This window comes from Puccinia triticina, chromosome 6A, assembly GCF_026914185.1.
Source record: "Puccinia triticina chromosome 6A, complete sequence".
Classification (NCBI taxonomy): Eukaryota; Fungi; Basidiomycota; class Pucciniomycetes; order Pucciniales; family Pucciniaceae; genus Puccinia; species Puccinia triticina.
In genome coordinates, this window is record NC_070563.1 from 1272914 (window position 1) to 1292202 (window position 19289).

The 19289-nt window shown below is 45.4% G+C and overlaps 2 protein-coding genes across 2 annotated transcripts; one reads left to right on the forward strand and one right to left on the reverse strand.

The window, feature by feature from the left end:
• Positions 1-11748: 11748 nt before the first annotated feature.
• Positions 11749-14219, forward strand: PtA15_6A160 (uncharacterized protein; the record flags this gene model as incomplete). Its single annotated transcript, XM_053169836.1, has 2 exons — positions 11749-11806; positions 13810-14219. 2 exons carry the CDS (start codon positions 11749-11751, stop codon positions 14217-14219), a joined length of 468 nt encoding a protein of 155 aa, XP_053021087.1.
• Positions 14220-15283: 1064 nt separating this feature from the next.
• PtA15_6A161 (uncharacterized protein) lies at positions 15284-16919 on the reverse strand (the record flags this gene model as incomplete). Its single annotated transcript, XM_053169837.1, has 5 exons — positions 15284-15325; positions 15459-15542; positions 15628-16192; positions 16298-16365; positions 16446-16919. The coding sequence occupies 5 exons, from the start codon at positions 16917-16919 to the stop codon at positions 15284-15286; spliced, it is 1233 nt and encodes a 410-aa protein (XP_053021088.1).
• Positions 16920-19289: the final 2370 nt, after the last annotated feature.

The following is a 19289-nucleotide window of genomic DNA, read 5'->3' on the forward strand; positions in this document are numbered from 1 at the left end:
TCATTCTTTTCGCCTATAAATTTTTTCAATCAATTGGCCAGCTTCAGGAGTCTAATTGGACAGCTCCTTGGCGTTACCTTAAGAGTATTTCATCATGTATTCATCTCCCTTCAACTCCTATACGATGGAAACCGCGGAAAATCATAATAAAGCTTTAATCGCTCGAATAATCGGTCGGCCGGCTTCAAATTTAATATTGATCATTACAGTCTTCATAAATGCGATCTTGCCTTTCATTTGAAATCGGTTCTGGACGATTCTATCGAGCTGTTTAGAAGTTATAACCCCTCAAAGTTTCCCTAGGATTTACGCGGCCCCGCAGGTGCCATTCATTAAACGTTTACGGCGACCTATCGGCCGAAAGGAATCTCAATATCAATCTATTCTAGTTTCATCTCCTCCTTCTTGCCTTTCAAATGAGCTCGTAATTAGAAAATTTCATCGACGGGTTTTTGAGTTATATCTGGAGGAAGTGGTCTCTTAATCTGCACGGCTTTACTACTACGCGCGCCCGCGGGTCTTGCTTGGATCTTTAACCGGCCCTACACAATCGATACTCAACCCTTAAAAATAACCAGTATATACCATTTTAATCTGCAGAATCGCCTCTTTCGAATGAACTTGGTTTCAAGAATTTTCATCGAGCCGTTCCGGAGATACAGGTCGATCAATTTCTATTTTTCTTTTCGTCATTCCGCACGCGCGCCTCCCGCTTGGAGCCCCCGCTCAGACAACTGGACCCCTCTTTCGACAGCACGCGCGCATGGACACATGTTCCATTCCTCATCTGTACAAAAATTAACGCTTTTTTTCGTAGTGGACATGGGGAAATTAAAAGGAGTCAAGTACTCAAGAATAATGGAGAAAAGGGAGAGGGGGGGAGAAGAAAAACGATCATCATGGAAAAGGAATTTCTGGAATCATCACTCATTTTTATCCATCCATCATTATTCCTTACCATCTAATATCAATTATGGATCATCAATCAATTCAATCATCCATCAATCAATCCATCCATCAATCCATCCATCCATCATTATTCCTTACCATCTAATATCAATTATGGATCATCAATCAATTCAATCATCCATCCATCAATCCATCCATCCATCATTATTCCTTACCATCTAATATCAATTATGGATCATCAATCAATTCAATCATCCATCAATCAATCCATCCATCCATCATTATTCCTTACCATCCCATAGCAATTACTGGACATCCAACCACCACAATATTGGAACTTCATCATCTTCACCCTGTATTCTAGGAATTATTCAATCAGCAATCCAATCACTCATTCATTCATCATTATAATCAATTTCTTCCAACACATTGCAGCTCAGAAACCACCCAACTTGAGCAAGAATATTCTTTGGACAGCTTATCAACCTCTCTGGACTTCAAATTCTCTTCACTGAACTTTACATTATATACTCAGAAACTCAGAAATCCAGTCATTCAATTCCAAATCATTCACACCCTTCAGAAATTACAATTATCAACCTCATCAATCAATCAATCAATCATCATCAATCATTGCATTCTTCCTTAGCCTCAGTTAGGTGGGAAAATTATTCTCCAGAGTGGAAATTAGTCTAATATGTGTCTGTCTCAAGGATATTGCCTTCAGCAGAGTTAGATCTTCTTAAACATTCACCCCTCATTGATAATTGGACCTTCTTTTGGATACTGGACTCTTTGGATTGGATACTGGACTATGGATACTCTGGATACATAGGACTATTGGACTTTGGATTGGACTTGGATACCTTGGACTCAGATATACTGGACTTGGATTATACTTGGATTCTAATTGGCTTTGGACACTGGAATCTGGATTTGGACTGCTACTCAGGACTTTGGATTTCACCTTTTGGAGGAAGAACACTGGACTTTGGACTTTGGACTCTTGGACTCAACATTCTTCAACTCTTTCTGGATCACTCTTCTCTTTGGTGCATTGCCTGGGGACAGACAATAAGTTGGGGGAGGATGTGGTGCTCCATTCCAAACCATAAGTAGTATTTTATTGCTTTCTTTTACATATATTCATCATTACATTGAACATTTCCCCATAACCCTTCACAAATACCTCATTATTATTGCATATTCAGATTCTACATCAAATTTCACATATAGTCCCTCATACATAGTATACCCTTATCTTCAATGGTTCAATAGTTATAGAGGATATAAGACTTACAGATAATCTACAGTCTTCATTAGTTACAATACTCAATTCATTAGTAACTTACTGGAATCATTACAGTACATCCCTTTTACATAATTACTTTCACATACTAAACCCTTTACATACATTCCTCATTATGTACTATGGCTATTGTACACATTACATCATTAGATCTGTGCTTACCTCTTTCAGTAGTGCTCATCATTACAAGTAGTTACTATGCTCTCATCACTTTTCCCCATTAGTACATTCTTTTATTCCCATAACCAGCATTCCCTTTTCAGCATTGCTCATCATTACATACTGTTACTATGTTCACATCACTCTTCCTCATTTGTACAACCTTCATTCTCATAGCCAGAACTCTTCATTGTCTGTGCTCATCCCTCCTTACTATAAGAATTGTCTTCCCCCCCCTCACTTGTACGCCAAGGCAATACTTGAGTTCCCCCAATTAGCCGACATGGATGCCGGAGATGATGAATCCGCTGACGAATCCGACGACTCTTCATAGCTTCTTACTTTCCTCTTTTTCCAGTTTTCCATCTGTTACCTATTTTCATCGTTGTAAAGGACTGAAGCCGATGACCAATTTCCACTTCCTTGATTCATCTCCTGTGTAACGGCCACTTTCCACTTCTCTCTCTCTCTCTCCAATGGCCACTTTTCATTTGTTTCTCGTCCATTTTCATTGTTCCAAACAACTGAAGTCAATGAAAGTACATCTGCCCTATACCTTTTGAACAAGTCCGCGTGAAAAAGTGAGCTCCTATGAAATTCAATGCTGGTGTGTTTTGCAACACAATTCATTTCAGCTCTTATACCATTCAACCACCGGTACCAAGATGATCAGATCATCAGCAGTGAATCTGGCCCATCCGACGCGAGGCTCGTTGGCTTTTGACGTCCGATTATCGCTCAGAGTCTAGCAAAAGAGCCTAGCAAAGAGGAGTCATCAAACTGACTCAAATGGCAGTGTGAATCTGGCCCGTCCGACGTGAGGCTCGTTGGCTTTTGACGTCCGATTATTGCTCAGAGTCTAGCAAAAGAGCCTAGCAAAGAGGAGTCATCAAACTGACTCAAATGGCAGTGTGAATCTGGCCCGTCCGCCGTGAGGCTCGTTGGCTTTTGACGTCCGATTATTGCTCAGAGTCTAGCAAAAGAGCCTAGCGAAGAGGAGTCATCAAACTGACTCAAATGGCAGTGTGAATCTGGCCCGTCCGCCGTGAGGCTCGTTGGCTTTTGACGTCCGATTATTGCTCAGAGTCTAGCGAAAGAGCCTAGCGAAGAGGAGTCTTCAAACTGACTCGAATGGCCCCACATCCAAGTACCAATCCATCACTTCCAACCTCAAAGACATCTCACAGCGCGTCACCAATGTAGCTGGTGCGAAACAGAAGCAGCTGGAGCAGGTTCTATAGAGTTGGCCAATGTTTTTTGTTATTTTTTTGTATTTTAATTCATGACATAAGATAAGGATAAGGAAAACAGTAAAGAATTATACATAAACAGAGCAATGAAAGGGAGGTTTGGATAAGAAACAAACAGAAAAGAAGGAAAGATATCAAGATTCTAGGTACTCGATGACCTCGGCAAACACTTGATCTCGCCTTTGGGTGCCAATAGCACTACGATCCTGCCGGGCTCCATCATTGTTGGAATCAATGTTGTCCACATCGCCCTGGTAAATGTCAGGGAAATCATCACGAAGGAGGAAATTGTGGATGATCACACATGCAGATATCCAATGTGTGATACTCTCCATCGTTCCAGCTGAGCTGAGGTCTTTCCGAAGTCCGCGTAAGCTTTGGAATCGTCCTTTCAAGATCCCAATGCAGTGTTCGTTACAGATGCAAACTGAGCTGAGATGCCGGTTGAATCGCTTTTGCAGTCGAGACATGGCTCCATGGGGTGGCCGTTTGAAAGCTGGCACAACATTTGACTCGGCCGGAAATCCCGAATCGGAAACAAGATACTGCCCAGGGGTGAAGAGTTCATTTTTGTTAAGCTTGAGCTTGGTGTTCTCCCAGAGGCAAGTATCATGGCAACAGCCTGGGCAGGGAGGGAAGCAGTTAGACATACTGCAGATAAACAACAATCCAAACAAACAAGGGGAGAGACTCACCAGGGAAACCGGTCATGTAGTATGTGATTCGCTTTTCTTCATCGCAAACTACCAAAGCTGCCAGTCCATAATAGCCTTTCCGCGAGTAGTAGTCTTGAGGGTTGATGGAGGGCTTGTTGTACAGAGGGAAAAGTGTGCCATCGATGAAGCCGACACAGTTCCGGAAACCTGTGAAGCTGGAAATTTAAGAGGCAAGTGCTCGACGTGCTTGAACATCAGGCCATTGGACATATTTTCTATAAATGTATGGAACAGACAAACAAAAATCAGTAAAAATGAGTCTATAGCTAGATGGAAACCTTGAAAAAGAAGCACTTACTTCTCACGAGATATTATGGCCTCAATTGTTCTTGAACAGTACAATATTACTGCCCCCTCCAATATTCGGAAGAAGCGGGCTAGCATACCAACCGAAGCACCGTTACCATACAATCCCATCCGCTTCAGGGTAACCATGAGCTGCTCGCGCACAGGACGTTGAGGGATGTTGGAATTGTTTTGGAATACCGGATGGTCTTCGATTTTGGAGAGGAGACGGAAGAAGTAGTGTTGCGACATCCTAAATTCCTGTTTGAAGCGCAGTTCGTCAAGGCTGAGAGATACTCGGTATTGTCCGGAGCACGAGGCAGTTGAGTTCTGGGAGCCAGGTAGCGATGTTTTTTAATCAAGATGAGTGTGACAATGGCTTCCTCCAAGTCACTGTTCTCGCTGGAGTCGGAATCGTCATTCAGGGCTGATTCAACAATGGCACCCCGTACTTGTCTTTGGATGAGCTGGTTGAGGCTCTTTTGGTATGTCTCGGCATTCTTGGAGGGGGTGTATGGGGGGTGTGGTGTGAGGGCGAAGGGGTGGTGAACCGTCTCAAATTTTGAATGCTGGGTGTACATATGCGTTGAGCTGGACAGAGGTCTGCCAGGCGCGCCAAAGTGGGGGGCTCAGAGTAAGTTTGAAGTTTGGCGGGGGGCAAGTCAACATGCAATTTGACTTGCATGCGCGCGCAAGTCTACTTTGAATCCCACTAATATCTGCCGTCACCAATGTAACATCGCAAGACAATTACATCAGACGCTTGCGCTGATGTAACATCGGTTCAGATCCTCCAACGTAAGCGCGGATGGAGCCAACCAATACAATCAAATTGGCAGTGAATATGTACTTAGCACACCTGCATGAAGTGTCACGCCCCCGTTGTTCCGGAAAGTAGTTCCAATGAAGAAAGGTCAGATCCCTCGCACGACTTGTCATCCAAGACTTCAGAGCCAGCTAGAAATCACCGGATCAAGACAGCCATTGAATCCTCAGCCAAAGACTCCGACAGAGAGAGCGATTGTCCCAGAAAAAAACTTGCTCCAATCTCCAAACATCTACTTACGCCCTCCAAATCATCAAAGCCCACATTAACCAACCCCTCAGCGCAGTCGGATAGCTCTTCTGGAAAATCAGACGGTAAACAAATGAAGAAGAAAAAAAAAAGAAGAAAAAGAAGAAAAAGAAGAAAAAGAAGAAAAAGAAGAAAAAGAAGAAAAAGAAGAAAAAGAAGAAAAAGAAGAAAAAGAAGAAAAAGAAGAAAAAGAAGAAAAAGAAGAAAAAGAAGAAAAAGAAGAAAAAGAAGGAAAAGAAATGGTTCATCCCCGACATGAATGAGGACCATAAAACATTCATTGACCACGGGTGCAAGCTTGATCGACAGGGCTATCCCCTCTATCCAAACGGTCGAACCACCTTTCTTCAGCTTCCAGGCAATGACATAACCAACTTTGGTACCACAGCTTTTGTTAAACGGCACAATGGAAACAACCGGGCCAATGGGAAGTGGAAGGTTTGGCGCTACAAATGCCTCGGGGCCCTCGTCTGCAATAATCCGACCTGCGAGTGGGCCGGCCCGCCCCCCACTGGAAGCGGTGAGATTGCAAAACTATGTGAAAAGTAAGCAATTATTTTGATCCGGAGAGGTGATTTTTCCTGACAGATGTCATCCAGGCCTGTCAAATGCAAGGGCCTTGCCAGTGAATGCCCCGGTAAAGTGTTTCACCTCGCGTGCGACCAGACCTTGCTTTGATTTGATGTACATCTTGAAACCGGTTGGGGCCTTCTCAGACACAAGGGTGTCCATGAACATCCATGGGCTGAAGCTAAAAAGCCGGACCCGCTGGCTAAGGCGGCCTTTGCAAAGCTCATCAAGGAAAACCCATCCGCGGGTGCCTTTAAGCTCAAGGTAAGTACATATCCAATCTCTTGTTTTCCAAATTGCAACTGAGCAGAATTGCTAATTGCTGGTCGTTTCCATTGCAGTTGGGAAAGCAAGCCGCCACAGAACAGGATGACGATGCAACCTTTGAAGGGGTCACTGACATCCACCCGTCATTCCAGAACAGCAACCGGTAAGCTTTATTTCTACATCATTCACGTAGATTAGTCGCTTATCTTTGCATTCCGTTTAGACTTTCTTACCATCAGAAGACGTTGTTGGCTGAGTTAGGAATTGTACCAGGGAAAAATGGGGCCGGATCGGGTGACGACTTTATCCTCAAAATGTTTAACTGGGCCTTGTAAGTCGATCTATCCATTCTAACCTAGGACCTCTTACCGCTTACTCAACAAAAAGACAAGGCCTTTTCATCATTTCGAGCTCGTATCTTCCAGGAATGGAGCACTTTATGTTTCAGAGTAAATGGATGTCTGAAAGGTTGCTCGCTCGCAATAAGAACGGCGAAGTTTATCATGGTGGACTCGTCTCCGACGTCACGTACCGCTGTGGTGGCCAGATGGGTACAGGGCCTCAAGATCATCAAAATCCAGAATTGATCAAGATCAGACATCTCAACAGCAAGACTCTTCAGCCTCAAGATTCTCATCAAGCCCCTCATTCTCAATATCCTTCAAGATCCCTTCCCCCTTCTTTCTCTTTATGCTCTTTTTCATGTTTCTTGGTCCTAACACATGAGTCATGTGGGTTTCTTTCACCTTGTTTGTTTTATCTCTTCTCTTCTGTTGGTTGTTGTTGTGTTGTGTTTTCTTTTCTCTCCTTGTGGTGTTGTTTTGTAGTTAGGGATGTGATGACATGTCCTGTGACATGTCACTCCCCAGAGTCCAAGTTTGAGTTCGAACTTGGAGGATGGGACGGCATGGGACTTGCTCTGATCCAAGAGAAATTCCATCACACTTTTCTGATCCGCTGGCAGCATCCCCAGCACTATCCCTGATCCTTATCCTCCTTATCATCATCACCTGATTCTCCTCAAAACCAACCACCGCTAATGGTATTCCATCCCCACCGTCTCTCAAAAATCCACCCCCAACGCTATCACTCTTTTCGATCCTCATCTCATTTCTCGGACCACCCACAAGGGCAGCTCAACAGCACCCATCCCCTCGACGCTCTGCCTACTGCCTGGCACGGTAGGAGTTCCACACCGCTTCTTTGAGAACGGCTATCTCCTGTCAACCTCGATGTTCTGCGATGAATTGCAACAATGGATCCCTGTGCAACTCTCCTGGATTAGAGGACTCACAGTGAAGTATCACCAGATCCATTTTACAACACTGATGCGGCAATTTTTTGATGATGCATCAATCACGCACGCTGAACGAGAAATCCTAGCCGGACAAGTAGTGGACTTCTCAAAGGCTCAGATGCAGGGGCACAAGGCCGCATATATGGACGTTTTTCATGTTCCTGACAAAGACAAGGCGGCATCGATGTTGAAAGGATGCCAACAGCACTTTTCTGCCCAGGTGACCCGGATAAAACGCAACCAATCGCTTGTATCGGCTGATGAGGAGGTAAGATACTTTCTTTGATTGTTGGCGATTTCAGATGTATCTGAAATCGTTGCTGCTTCTAGTCAGGCTTCCAGGAATGCTGTTTAGGGCTTCTTGAACCTCATGTTGAAGGCGGCCAGACTCATGAAGAAAAGATAGATCATATCCACCGCCATTATCCCAAAGTGCGGCGATGGTTGGACTCAACGGTGAAAAAATCCAATCCGATATGATACCAGACAATCTTTTTGTATCATATTGGAAACTTGATACAACCTTACTCAGAAAGGTGTATTGTATCAACTCATTGATACGATAACAGGGTATTGTATCGCAGATATGATCTATTGTATTGATCTTTTGTGTATCTATCTCAATACTGATACAGTATTGATACTGTATCGGTGGGATTTTTTAAAAAACAGAGTTTCTCGCTACCTCGACTACATATCACACAACAGTAATTCAAATCCATCTTTACTCATTTGTGGGTGGAAGGGCTGCTGTTGGCTTGAGACTCCTTCATACCCGGCCCCTTTCACCCCTTAAAATTGACGGAAAACTTTCTCACTCACTCAACTGACCTAGGATGCCATCACCTGGGCCTTATTTTTTCCCTTGTCAGCCTTCTCTGTGGTGGCCTGGGTGATGACATTTTGAGCCGACTCAAACAACCCATCTGCTTTGACACCCTGCGCCAGCCATTGGTGGGAGCTCATGCATCGCTCGATTGTTTTGGCTGCCAGACGGCCTTGATCGCCGCCGCATGTATCGGCCGCAGCCAAGAAACACCTCTCGACACTTGCAGATGTCGCCGAGCAAGAAAGGTAGTCCCTGGCCAAGAGAGCTAAGATTGGAAACTCTTGGCAGTGGTCCTAAAGTTGAATTGCTATGTATTAAAAGCGGTCCACAGTTTGAATTTGAGGCAGAGGTAGAAATCAAACGCACCTTCCACCATTTCAAGCACTCACCCGCTTCGGAAGTGGGTAGCTTGTATTTCCCCTCCAAATAAATGTTCAGCTCATCGTTTAAAGGGTCTTGGGTAACCGCATTGGGGAAGTAATCAACTTCTACTACTAGTACAGCTCGCTTGTTTCCTTTGTGTTCATTCTGTACCGGTAAGGCTGGTTGCTCTATACCTCTGTTGCCATTGAATTCGGTTTTCCGATCCATAAAGAGCTGGTTCAATAGGTCCCGAGCATGCAAATAGTGTTCTGGAAACGAAATCTTAAACATTGAAAGGCGGAAACTCGGATTCAATGCAGTCGCTATGAGTATTGCGTCGCACGCTAGCGCCTCATTCAGGTAGATGTCAGTCTTGGCGGCTATTGCTTGAAGCATTTTTCAGAACTCGCTTTCGGCAGAAGTGGTCAATCTGATCTTCTCCTTGATGAAGGCCTTGATGTAACGGTATTCGGAGATCATCAAGCAGGCTGAGGAGTGGTCTCCTTCCATCTTCTTGGTCAAGAAATAAAATTCCTGATTGAGAGAAAAAATCAGATGATGAGAACAGAACTCAAGGGAGGAATTAAAAATGGACACTCACACTCAGCATATTGTTCAGCTTATTAACCACAAACCACTTGTCTCGAAGTATCTCAACATTGTTGTAGTAGTTCTTCCCACCCTTGCGCTCCTGTCGGTCGCGTTCATTCTCAAGGAGTTTAGAAATAATCTGACGTGCTTTGTATCCACGATCACGGCTTTGGAACTTGATGTTCCAGCGGATTCCATACCCAGCAATGAGGCTAGGTCCGTCATAGTCAAGTTTTTGGCACCATGTATTGTACTCGGATCTTTTGGCTGCAGAGCACGTGATGCGCTGAATAACAAAGTTGACCTGAAGACGAGAAACATGTGAAGTCGTTTATCAGACTCAGAAGTATTATTAAAAACAAGAGAACACCTCACCTTTTTTAAGATGGCATTGACTGGATTCTTGCTTTTTGAAGGCTGTTTTGAGAACTCATCCTCATCGCTGCTCCCGTCGTTAGATCCAATTTCCTCTCCTTCAATGTTGTCAACGTTGGGCTCTGGGACATCCAATATGATATCCTCAGCAACAAACTTGTCGGCTGGCTTGATCTCCTCCGATTCTTCCATAATTGGAGTCAGACCAGGAACAAATCCAAGGGTACTACCTTCGTCATTCGAGGGCACCAAGCCTCTTGTCAAAAGTTGAATTGCTTTGAGCCCTGCGTTAAGGATGAGGGTGATTTTGTGGCAGATGCACCGTATGTGGCTTTCTGAAATATTTGGATCGACCCCAGTCTTCTTTGCAATGAGTCAATCAACTGCGCGAGCCATAGTGAAATTGTTTGAACCGGAGTCAGTCGTTTGGGCTAATATGTACGATTCCCAATACATTTCAATTTCAAATTAGCTCAGCTTTGAAACCAAGAGTGATGAGGAAAGTAAATATACAACTAATCTGATCTTCAAGATGAAACTTTGTAAGAATATTGGCAAAAGGTATCGCCAAAAGCTTCCCCTTGTGATTCGAAGCGATGTACTTGAGACCAAGATGTGAAATCTTAAAGCTCCAATCTTCAGTAATATAAGCGACCGAGATCCCCAAAAAGGCATGATGATTGCCTTTAGTAGTCCATACATTGTGGATTAAAGAAAATTTTGAGCCTAGTCTCTGAAAATGGTTCATGATAAGATCAGTAGGGTTTCTCAAAAAGCAGCTAAAAAGATAGGATTAAACGTACTTGTAATGTCAAGATGACCTTGGTTTGAAGATTTAAATAGAGCCGATGGGCCTCTGTTGCAGCCCAAACTCAAGAGTAGATGTGGATCCCTGGTCGAGCGTAATTAAAAGCAATCGATAAAAGAAAGTCCTCGATACAATTCCATGGAAGCGCTGATTGTATCAGCCACATCACAAGTAGTTGGTTGAAGACTCGTGCATCAAATGCATTTTTTTTAGGTAAGGCTTTATACTTCCTTTCTTGGATTCTTTTGCTGTTACTGGCAGCTTTGCCCCCACAGCAATAGCTTGCAATCGTGCTGAGCAAGGAATTCGGTTGTTATTTCCATTGCGATGTTTTGTGAGATTTGATTTTGTCCCAGCACCCTTCTTGTAGATATGCGAGCACCATCGGCATTTGTACATGAGCTTTTCCCCCTGGAAAAGGAAGCAAGTTTCTGATTGAGCATTCAAACATCAAGATGATCAATAAGAAAAAAGCATAACATACCTGTTCGTCTTCATTTGCATGGAAAGGGGGCTCGAAGTAGTCCAGGATGTCGTCAAAGAGAGCCGATTTCTTTTTTGTGGACTTCCAAACCTTTGAATTCTCAGCATCAGAGTCCTGAGAATAATCCATTTTACCATTGTCGCTGTTGTTTGAAACATCACTATCATCGGAAGATTTATGTTTGTGCTTCTTCTTGGTTTGTGATTTGGAACTGTGTTTCTGGTTGGATGAAGATGTAGTATGGGTTTTTTTGCGGGTTCGCTTTCAAGATGGTTCGGACTGATCCCTCCGGTTTTGACTACAATGAGGCGATTCGAATTGACTCTCTGAGGCTGGAAGGGTGTTTTGAGTAGGAGTAGGTGGAACCAAGATCGAGTGGTGAGAGTTGTGGCCAGTCCGTACAAAGTTTGGATCCAAACGGACTGGAGTTATGCGGGTAGACCGGCAAGAGGGAGGTCGAGATGGGGTACGTGATGTGGATGATTGAGCCATCTTATGGATGGTGCTGGTCACTCGCAGGTTGGTGGACTGGTCGGTGGTGATGTGGCTGGTACTGTAGTGGACTCTTGCGCGTCAAATACATATGATACAAAATACACGCTGATCTGTCTTGATATGTAGGCTGGATTTTATCAGCCTGCCTGCAATACCTGGAGAAAAATCCATGGATCATATCGGGCACCCAATACATCAGTAGCCTATACAAAGTATCGTATTGGGCTAGCAATACGATACCAATACAAAAGATAGGGAAGTATCAACATACGATACTGCCTGATACTGATACCTGTCACGTATCAGTTTCAACGTTGTTGGACTGGTGGACCGTAGCGGATGTTGAGGCCATCCTCTTCCCATCCCGGCGCGCGATGCTCAGTAAAGACAGCACCAATGGGATCCCTGATACAACCAACGCACAGGAAAGCTTGCATCGTCTATACTACATGATCAGGTGAGAATTTTCTTTTGTATGAATCATTTGATTCCTTTTTACTTAAACGAAATGAGATCTATTAGCCGAGGAAAGGCCAGCCTCTTGCACGGGATGGTGGACTTATTCTCCTTTGTAAAGGTCTTACAAGACGACTGGAATGCCGTGATGAAGGGCGTCTTGATCAAGTACGGTGCCAAAAAGAATACCGAGGTCGGCGTCTCATTGGGCATGAAGCGTAAGCGCCAGCAATACCAGAACAATGGCCGACCCCCTGACACTACCGACGCACTTGCCAAAGCGGCTCCAAAGAAATCCAAGAAGGCTAAGAAATCCTCCAACTTCATCAAGGCCCCCGGCCAAGGATACGCTTCCTACCTCGCTGCTAATGATAATCCCGCCCAAGCCAATTGATGCTGGATGGCCGCCGCATTAGAGAGCCTGTATGCAATCTATACCCCTTTGTGGCAACAAGGGATCAACGGCAAGGGGACCAACCTCTTCACGGCCTTGCTTTTTCATTTTTTGTCACGGGTCACTTATGAGTTGAACCTCAACAGCTCCATCCCTTCAACTCTGACCAGGGGCCAGAACAAGCTCTGGGAAATGGCTAACGCGAAGCACCCGGGAAGCTTTCCTCGAGGCAAGTTTTCCTCATGTGATTTCTTCATTGAAATCCTAGTCGACCCAACAAACCACAAGAAGAACAAAGATTTTCAGAAGCTCTTTGGGTTCATTGATGATCGGCAGTACACTTGTGAGGCACACCCGGAGACAAAACAATTGGACTTGCAGTCAAAGCGCAATGCCCACGTCATCGCCGTCCGGCCCGAAATGTTTGTCAATTCCAACACATCCTACGCCGAGATCGGGAAGCTTATGGATATCTGGACCACGGAAGGCATCCAGCTATCATGCGGTTGTGTCTGTAAGTCTTGCCCCGAGGCAAATCAACCTTTATTCAAACCAGCAACCCCCCAAAAAAAGAAGGGGCGCCAGCCCAAGCGACTCAACTCCGAAGTCGAAATGATCAAATTCCCAGGCAGCAACAACAGCCACTCTCTTTTGGAAATCTCTAAGCTCACATTCAAAGACAACCTCCCGCCACTCCATCTCAATTTCCATCTTGAAGTTATGCATATACCAGACGGCGCAAGGGACGAATTCATGGGGACCACGGATTGGCCCTTCAAGCTCTCAATCCGTGGATACACGTACACCCTCATCTCGCGAGGGTATTAGGCACACAACCATTATTGGGCCAAGATGCTCAGATCTTCTGCTGGGATGGTTGGCGTTTGGCTCCATAACAACATTTGTAATGATGGGTTTGCCCAACTCATCAACCGCGTACCGGGTAGTATTTCTGGCGTCTTGCCGGATACCTCTTGGCTGTTGTACTCGAGGACATGGACCGTGGACGAGGAGGTGAAGTTTGATTCCTTGATGGCAAAGATCCAGAAGGATAACAAGAATCCCGCTGGAGATTATCCCTTCATGCAAATGAAATCAATCATTCACTCGTCCTACAACTTGGTCTTGATCCCCCACAATCCCTCAGAGTCTGAACCAAATGAATTATCCCCGACAGCCTCAGAACAACCCTCGATTATACCCTCAAAGTCGACAACCCTTGCCAATTCCAAAGCTTCCCCCCTGCCCGATATTGGGGACCTCACCAAAGGCAATTGTGAAGCTTCAAAAATCCTTGCGCCAGCGCCGAAACCAATCAGAATCAAGTTGAAGGTAAATGCGCCTGTTCCACCCACCACCGAGCCTGTTCCACCCACCACCGAGCCTGTTCCGCCCACCACCGAGCCTGCTCCACCCACCACTGAGCCTGTTCCACCGACGGCTATGCCCATACCAATACCAACCGAACTGCCACCACCAAAGCTTGACACCCAAAAGGCAAGTGTTAAAAGGGGTAAGAATATCCCTCAGCCTTCGGTTCCATTGCAAGAAACCCAACCTACTCGCCGATCCAGCAGAAGGAAGTAGGTTTCAAATTTATCATTTTATTTCTTACTGGGGTGTTTTTTCTTGTCCAAAACATGTCTTGCAAAAAAATCAGATGTCTTGCAAAATTCCGCTTCGGCCCTAAAATGTGTTAAGTTTGCAGGTCATCAAAATGACTTGCAAACACAAGTCTTGCAAATTTCCACATTTGCCGCAACACATAAATTTTTGCATGCCATATTTTTTGCATGACTTATAGCATGCAAATTATGATGCCCAAAAATGCTTTTTGAGGACTTAGGAATAAATTTTGCATGTGTTAATTTGCAAGACATATGCTTGCATGACAAAATTTTTGGCTCATGGTATGCAAAATTGCAAGACACTGGGTGTTATTGCAATTTTGCAGGCACCCCTGGGTTGCAAGCCTTATGTCTTGCAAAAAAAGTCTTGCAAAAATCTGCCACCCCCTACTTTTGTGGGGAGAGCCTGGAGGTTCAGGTGTCTTTCCCTGCTTAGTGCTGATTGTGCAAGCGGCCGTGAAAACAAACTTAACAAGTCCCTCACGCCTACGCTAGGTGGGATCTGAAAGGGACGCTGACTACGACAGCTGGCCAACACCGGTAAAAAGATGGACCGTACAGCCAAGCCAAATGCGCATTTGTAGGGAACCGGCTTCCGGAATACACGCCAAGCTATATGCAGACTGCGTACTGTCCTGGCTACCTTTACCGACCCAGGAACCATTGGGAATATGGAATTGCACGGGTTATATCGAGGTAATGTCTCGTTAATATTTTCAGATAGAACCTCAGAGAAGTCGTTTGACTGGCAGTACCAGGGATGACCCGGATTAGCTCCAATCTTACACCACAATTGACCCGCATGACGTGACGGTGAGGGACACAGGACAGAATTCATTACTAAAAAGTACGTCTTGAAAGACATTAGGCAGACTTACTTAATCGCTGTAGAACAGAATAAGCACGTATACAAATATTTAGGAAGGTAGAGAGGAGTTTGACTGATGTAACTTTACAAGGATGACTGATGCGAATATTGAAAATTAGATTTAAATACTAGCTACTATTCAAAACTCGCAATGTTTATGTTTGAACCTCTAAGTACCATTGTTGCGATTTATCATTCTATGTTTCCGAAGTATTTCGGTTCGCCGCGTAGTTAGTGAATGATTGGGGAAGTATTAATTTCCAGAATATGGTCAGTTTTCTTGGACGCAAAGATCACTGAAGTGAAGGAAAGGGGAGACAAAAACTCAACTGGATCCAACTTCTTGAGTACCAAGCTCAACTGATTTCCAACGGTTTTTTTAACCGCAGAAGTCCAGACTCTAGTTTCCATATCCTGTTGAAACCCACAAACAACGGAATGAGCAAACGTTTCTACTGTGAGGCCATGAGGAATGTTTCAGAATGACAAACAAGCTTACATAAAGATGGTCAACGCTGACGACATAAAACGGTCCAAGTGAACCACTCGAAGGATCAGCTTCTTTGGTATTTTGGTGAGCTTTGAAAGCTGATTTAGAATGGCCGTGGTGCCTGGTCGACCTCTTATCAAGCGTATTTAATGTACTTTCATCTGCGCGGTTGACATCCTGTGCATCGTTGTCAGGATTACTGATTTCCTTCAAAGCTTCAACGACAGATGCAGCGTTCGTGGTGTTGAAATAACGATTGATTGGAAGACTGTTTCCCAGTTGTCGTTTGCGTAAAAGGTCGCTTTGATGGACTCCAGAAATTTCATGGTTTCTCTTGCTCTTGCCGGTCTTATCCGGAGAAGAAAAGTTCTCGATCCGGTTAGTTTTTGGATTCCAAAAGGGTGCAGGCAATTGGTCGATAGAACCTTTTCCCTCGTCGTCAACAATCCTAGAAACTATCGGGGTATCCTTCATCTTCATATGCTTGTTTTGGCTCAAGATCTCGTTCTTCAAGTCCAACGTTTGATCAAAGTTGAGATTCTTTGCCGCTCCCACAGGCATCAATAACCACCATCTGGGACAATGTCGCAAGGAAGCGCACGTCAGCGCCAAAAAGTATATCAAAATACTAACCTATGCATATATGGAACATCAAGGATGAAAGCAATTGAGCACTAACTGCTTTGGCTTTTCGAGAGTTGCTTCCAGATTGAGCGGATCCACCACACATTCATACAATGTTCCGGCCTACAAAGTGTAAGGATCAGATTGCGAGTGAGCAGCAGGACCAAGAAATGGAAGTAGAGTAAAAGAAGAAAGGAACAGACATGATCCGCGCCGCCCTCAGTATGATAGCCCCATTGCGCACTGATGCATTTTGGGTCACCGTCAGTTGCGGTTGTTCGAATACTAATCCACTTCGTGCGAGTTTTATGAGAGCGAAGTTCAAGTGCCGCTACCACCTCATGGCTATCATCGCCTTCACTTTTCTCGCCACGCGGGCGATTATGAGGGTGGTGAAGAACGGATGGGAAAACACTGCGACTATTGCCACCATCGCCACTCGTGTAGATATTGGGCACATCATTCACTCGGTCGTGTTGAATGGTTTGGCCGGTGCCGACATTCTTGAAGACGTAATTGCCGTCTGTCGGGACGATTGATGAAGATTGAATCAATTTAGCATTCTCGATATTGTTGAAAATTCCATCCCCTAAAGTCGAGTTGAATCCACTGAGGACGGTGATGCTTGTGACCAAGATTAGATAGAGGCTGTTGTTTTTCATCCTTGAGGCAAGCATGACTGATTGACCGGTCCACTTCCTTACACTTCAACCCTTAGCCGTATGGACGGATATTTCTGGATCTGAAGCGGGGCTCTTCAGGGGGCACAGGCTCAGCGAAATAGACACGCGCAAAAGTTGAAACGAAACTGGCGAAAGGCCTGAATATGAAAGGAACTGGGGGAAAAACCCCCTACAAGAGAGAGGATGCCTTATAAGGGCACCTCGAGCAGAAACACAACTTGCAAGGACAAACAACCCTGGCCGATGACCAGACCGCTACAGGTCACCAAGGTCCAAGCACGCGAGCGCGTGGAACAGGGCTAGACCGGGGGGTTATGGGTGAGGCTGCTGGATGCTGGTCAGGTGGTAGACTGGGTCCGTGCACCTGAGCTGCTCCCGCAGACGCCTGAAGCTTTATCCTCGTCTTCTGCCTTGCCGTAGGCTGAACTCGCGATGAGAGTCTCCGTCAGGAGGGATATATACCGCACCTCCCCATTCTGGCGCACGGAGAATGGGGTTTTCATGCCTCATTTCAGATTCTTCGTTGTATATCCATCATACCACGTTTTTTGTTTTGTTTCTTCTTTTGCTCCAGATCAGCTCAACATGCTACTGCTGAGTTCTATATATTTTTCTCTCTATGTCCGGACTCATGTACATATAAGAAATGATACAAGACAAAATAGCCTCACCAGCGTTACCAACTCGTTAAGCCAGATTGCAGAGATTCATGACCATGACATGAGAGCACGGACCCTCAAATTCAAGGTAATATGTATGTGCATAGCTTGTTTGACATGAGGAGTACACCGATCACCTCGATGACCGACATCAGAAGGAGTGCGCGCGACCTGGCACAAACGGGTCATCCGGAAGGTATGCGTACATATATAGACTCTCTTGAATGACCGGTCCAAGCTGGTATTTACTCTGCTGATTGGCTTGCACTGGTCATTGAAGCAGTCATCTCAGCGGTAGTTTGCTACACGGATGAAGTGCACTTGCTTTGATGACCCATCAAGGCTTGTTTAATTATGTGCGTGGTTGATGGCTGGATGGACCGGTCAATCCTTGGCTGATGACCGGTGTGAAGTGGGAAATGCTCTTGGGATGTTGCAGAAGACTCCGATGTTCAGGGGAAATTGGCTGGTTTGTTGAGAGTGATGGGATGGATGCACTCATTTCTATAGCAGGCTACAAGTCTGTCGACTCAGCATTTTTTAAAACCACAAACTACAGTTTTCAAATCATTTCCAAAAAAAAAAACTGTGTTTGAGAAGAAAAACTCGAGTCTGTAGGGCCAATGATGTCTTCTTAACGGGAGCGTAGCGGGAGTGGGGTATTGTCCAAAGAACCGGCCAACCTCGGCCGGGCCTCGGGGCTAGTATGTCCGGCGGATAAAGGCTGACCCTTGTGGCTAACGTACTGTCTGGTTAAGCCTATGGCGTGACGCGTCACAAACTAGGCGGTATCAGCCTAGGTTTGCCCCTTTCAACGGTAGCCCCAGCCACAGGCTTGGGACCACAAGCCTCGCACAGAGCCCGGCCGGGAAAAGGGGAAAGGCGGTGCCACGCACCAGAGAAATAAGAGGCCGAGTCCTCCAGGGCCAGTCTCCGCTCCTCAGGTCTAAACTCCGTTCCGCCCTTCTCCACCAAAACCCTTACCTATTGTTTCGGAATCTCCCTCAGAGATACTTGATTAGCAAGCCGGAAACTATAATCTTCTTAAAAATCTGACTCCGAACTCTAATAGGTACGGGAAAACTCACAAACTCGTACGTTATTATAATCTTGCTTTCGTCTCAAACAGAACCGGTATCCCCCTTGCGCATCCGACGCACCTCTCCCCCCCCCCCCTCCACGATCTATATCCCACCTTGCTCCCACAAACTCAATAAACCGTGTTTTCCCGACCCAAACTCCCAGTACACGGCAGTTGCAGTGCGCCGCCAAAGCGCCAAAAGTTCGGCCGTCAATTTGACGGTTCCCCCCCCGCCAGCGTTGACCGTTCGCATGCCGGCCTCCCGTCAACCGTCAAGCGGACCGCCGAACTTGGCGGCACCCCCGCCAATGCGCAAGCGGACAACCCGCTGGCAAAAGTAAGGGCACATTGACCCGTCCCACCCAAGCCCCCCTACAAAAGCGGTCAGGGCCGCTTGCCCACCGTTCGACCACCCTTCGACCACACACCATCGGCAATTTGCCGGCCAATCACATTACCCTCATCCCAGAACAATGGTTGCTTGATTGTTTTCCAATCGTTTTTGACACTCACTCTCAGGACAGCTCACGGGCACTCTCAGGTTTGGTTTAACGGCCACCAGGGCACTTTTTTTGTATTTTATTGCATTTTAAAATGTTTTTTTTTATATGTATATCGTTTTTT